Raw genomic sequence first — 3,298 nt, 5'->3', positions numbered from 1 at the left:
TCCCTCATATTTTTGAAACCAGGACCGGCTCAAAGAGCCTGAGGCTGGTTATGTTTTTTGGGGGGACCTGCACATAATTTTATTTTTTATTTTTAACACTTAACATTTTTACACAGAAGCATGCACGGATCTTACTGGTCTGTGTATGCTTCTGAGTAAGGGGGTCATTCTGACCTGATTGCTTGCTGCAGTTCTCAGCGATCAGGTCAGAAGTACGCAGAATGGCCGACAGCTGTCGTGGCCTTGAGATCACCTCTGCCTGATTGACAGGTTGAGGCGGGAGGGGGCGGCACGGCGGCGTTTGGCTGCCGTTTTGTGGGCGCGGTCCGCCCAACGCAGCCGTGGCCAGACTGTGCGGGGGGGGGCAGGCCGCAGCAGCGTGGCGTCACATGGAGCCGCTGTGACCCGGCCAACGACTAGTAGCTCCCGCCTAGCACGCAAAAGTTGTGCTGGCTGGGAGTTACTACTGAAGTGCAAAAGCATTGCAGCTGTATGATGCTTTTGCACTTATGTGGGCCTGACATGCGGGGCAGACTAGCCCTGTGCATGGCGGCCCCCTGCATGTCAGTGTGCCTGATCGTAGACCTGCAAAATTATGCAGGGCTACGATCAGGTCTGAATTAGTCTCTAATAAAACATGACCCCAAAAAAACATAAAAAAGATGTGGTTTTCGGCAGTATCCCCCCCACCCCCACCTCAGCAACACTCAACTCCCATCCACCCCCCCCCCCCAAAAAAAAACACCACCCCCCCACCTAAAAATGCTACAGGGCGTTTTTACTACCTGCCGATAACACAATATAAGCCCCTTTACATTTTTAAAAAAATACACCACACAGTTTGTTTTTTCGTAAACTTTATAAAAATATTAAATGCCAACGCCAACTCTGGCCAGGATTCATAAGCTGTACCATGAGAACGAGTGCCTTTGGACAGGGACTATGCCAACAGAACAGGAAACGGGCAAATCCGAGTACAGTAGAGGTAAACAGTGCAATTTTGCCTTGGGTGAAGAACATCATCAAATTTCCAAACAGTCTTGAAGGAACACAAGAAGTGCAGTCTTCACAACGATCCGTAGTCCGGGACAGTGAGGACACAAAACCGACGCTGCAGTACTAATGATGACCTCAATACAGTTCACTTTGAGCAAGAGCGTAGGATAAGGTCACCAGCAGATTTTTCAAACAAAACTAAAAAAACGGGTCCAAAAAACTAATTATAAATGAAAAAAGCGTGGGTCGCCCAGCACAGAGGACTGTGTACTCTGCATGTCAGAGTACATGCCACTGGACGAGGTGCTAGATTGGGGGGAGGGGCTGGGCTGTGTGGCTCCCGACGGAAAAAAATACGGTTGCTGAGGGGGGTTTACCGGCGCATGCTCCATGGGGGGGTTGTTTGGGAAGGGGGGATGGGACAAATTTGGGTGATACCAAGGGTCAGTTGGCACTATCTCACACGCCGACACCAGTGTTTGGCGCCTGCCGCGTGAGACAGTCTCATTGACTAACCGTTGGACAATGAATTTTTGATCATCCGTCATCAGGCGCATATCCGATGCAATAAAATTGCCAAATTGTTGTTCGGCATCCGGGAGCCTATGCAAAACCTCCTCAGCGCGTTGAAAAAACTGCTGGGAGCCAGAGGGGGTGCTATAGGGTGAAGAAGTGGTCCTCCTTGCCGTGCGCCTCGGTCTTCCTGGGCGCGCCTGTGGGGGTGCCACCGGCTCCGCTACCGGCTCCTCCACTTCTGCCCCTTGGCCTGTGGTAGGCTCCACCTCCAGCTCCGGGGTAGCATCCTGCAATATAAGAAAAACAAAAATTAGGTCTATGTCAAAATTGGTGGGTGGCATATGAAACAAATGTGTGTGTACTTACCAGATCCAGACTCTCCTGGGCCTCCTCTTCGACAAGAACTGGAGACTCTGGATCTAGAGCGTCCCGTGACCTTACCCGCGCCTCTTGCTCTATAATGAACTGAATTTGGTCATAGTACCACAGCGTCGGTTTATAGACCTCATCAGTCCCGGCTCCGGATCGCTGTGAATCTTGCACCTTCTTGCGTTCCTTCACGAACACTGTTCGGAAATTTGAAATTTTTTTCTTCACCCAATTGACATCAACATCAGAGTTTTTGTCTCTACTGTACTCAATAAGCTGCTGATATGCCCGATTCCGCTTGATTCTGTTGGCATAGTCCGGGCTTCTGACACACCACAAGCACTCGTTCTGACGGTACAGATCAATGAATCCTGACCAGAATTGGCGGTACTCCTCAGATGACATTGCTGGTTGAAAATAAAATAACACAATTAGCCGACAAAATACAACCGTCACATACAAAAAGTCTAAAAATACTATTTATCTATCTATCTATCTATCTATCTATCTATCTATCTATCTATATCTATCTATCTATATATCTATCTGTATCTATCTATCTCTATATATATTAGAGATGAGCGCCTGAAATTTTTCGGGTTTTGTGTTTTGGTTTTGGGTTCGGTTCCGCGGCCGTGTTTTGGGTTCGAACGCGTTTTGGCAAAACCTCACCGAATTTTTTTTGTCGGATTCGGGTGTGTTTTGGATTCGGGTGTTTTTTTCCAAAAACACTAAAAAACAGCTTAAATCATAGAATTTGGGGGTCATTTTGATCCCAAAGTATTATTAACCTCAAAAACCATAATTTACACTCATTTTCAGTCTATTCTGAATACCTCACACCTCACAATATTATTTTTAGTCCTAAAATTTGCACCGAGGTCGCTGTGTGAGTAAGATAAGCGACCCTAGTGGCCGACACAAACACCGGGCCCATCTAGGAGTGGCACTGCAGTGTCACGCAGGATGTCCCTTCCAAAAAACCCTCCCCAAACAGCACATGACGCAAAGAAAAAAAGAGGCGCAATGAGGTAGCTGTGTGAGTAAGATTAGCGACCCTAGTGGCCGACACAAACACCGGGCCCATCTAGGAGTGGCACTGCAGTGTCACGCAGGATGGCCCTTCCAAAAAACCCTCCCCAAACAGCACATGACGCAAAGAAAAAAAGAGGCGCAATGAGGTAGCTGACTGTGTGAGTAAGATTAGCGACCCTAGTGGCCGACACAAACACCGGGCCCATCTAGGAGTGGCACTGCAGTGTCACGCAGGATGGCCCTTCCAAAAAACCCTCCCCAAACAGCACATGACGCAAAGAAAAAAAGAGGCGCAATGAGGTAGCTGACTGTGTGAGTAAGATTAGCGACCCTAGTGGCCGACACAAACACCGGGCCCATCTAGGAGTGGCACTGCAGTGTC

General features: G+C 48.4%; 1 protein-coding gene across 1 annotated transcript; it reads right to left on the bottom strand.

The window, feature by feature from the left end:
• Positions 1-860: 860 nt before the first annotated feature.
• On the bottom strand, positions 861-2,286 carry LOC134990499 (uncharacterized). The gene is made up of 2 exons (XM_063950691.1): positions 1,879-2,286; positions 861-1,799 (listed from the first exon to the last, which is right to left on the bottom strand). Exons 1-2 carry the CDS (start codon positions 2,284-2,286, stop codon positions 1,221-1,223), a joined length of 987 nt encoding a protein of 328 aa, XP_063806761.1. The 3' UTR covers positions 861-1,220.
• Between the last annotated feature and the right edge of the window lie 1,012 nt (positions 2,287-3,298).

Source organism: Pseudophryne corroboree, chromosome 2 (assembly GCF_028390025.1).
Source record: "Pseudophryne corroboree isolate aPseCor3 chromosome 2, aPseCor3.hap2, whole genome shotgun sequence".
Lineage (NCBI taxonomy): Eukaryota > Metazoa > Chordata > Amphibia > Anura > Myobatrachidae > Pseudophryne > Pseudophryne corroboree.
The sequence above is the reverse complement of the archived record's forward strand: the minus strand, read 5'-3'. Positions and strand labels throughout refer to the sequence as shown.

Coding starts and splice junctions, on each gene's coding strand:
- LOC134990499 (XM_063950691.1), bottom strand. CDS start 2,286: ATGTCATCTGAGGAGTACCGCCAATTCTGGTCAGGATTCATTGATCTG. Junction 1,800..1,878: donor CCCAGGAGAGTCTGGATCTG/GTAAGTACACAC, acceptor CTTATATTGCAG/GATGCTACCCCGGAGCTGGA.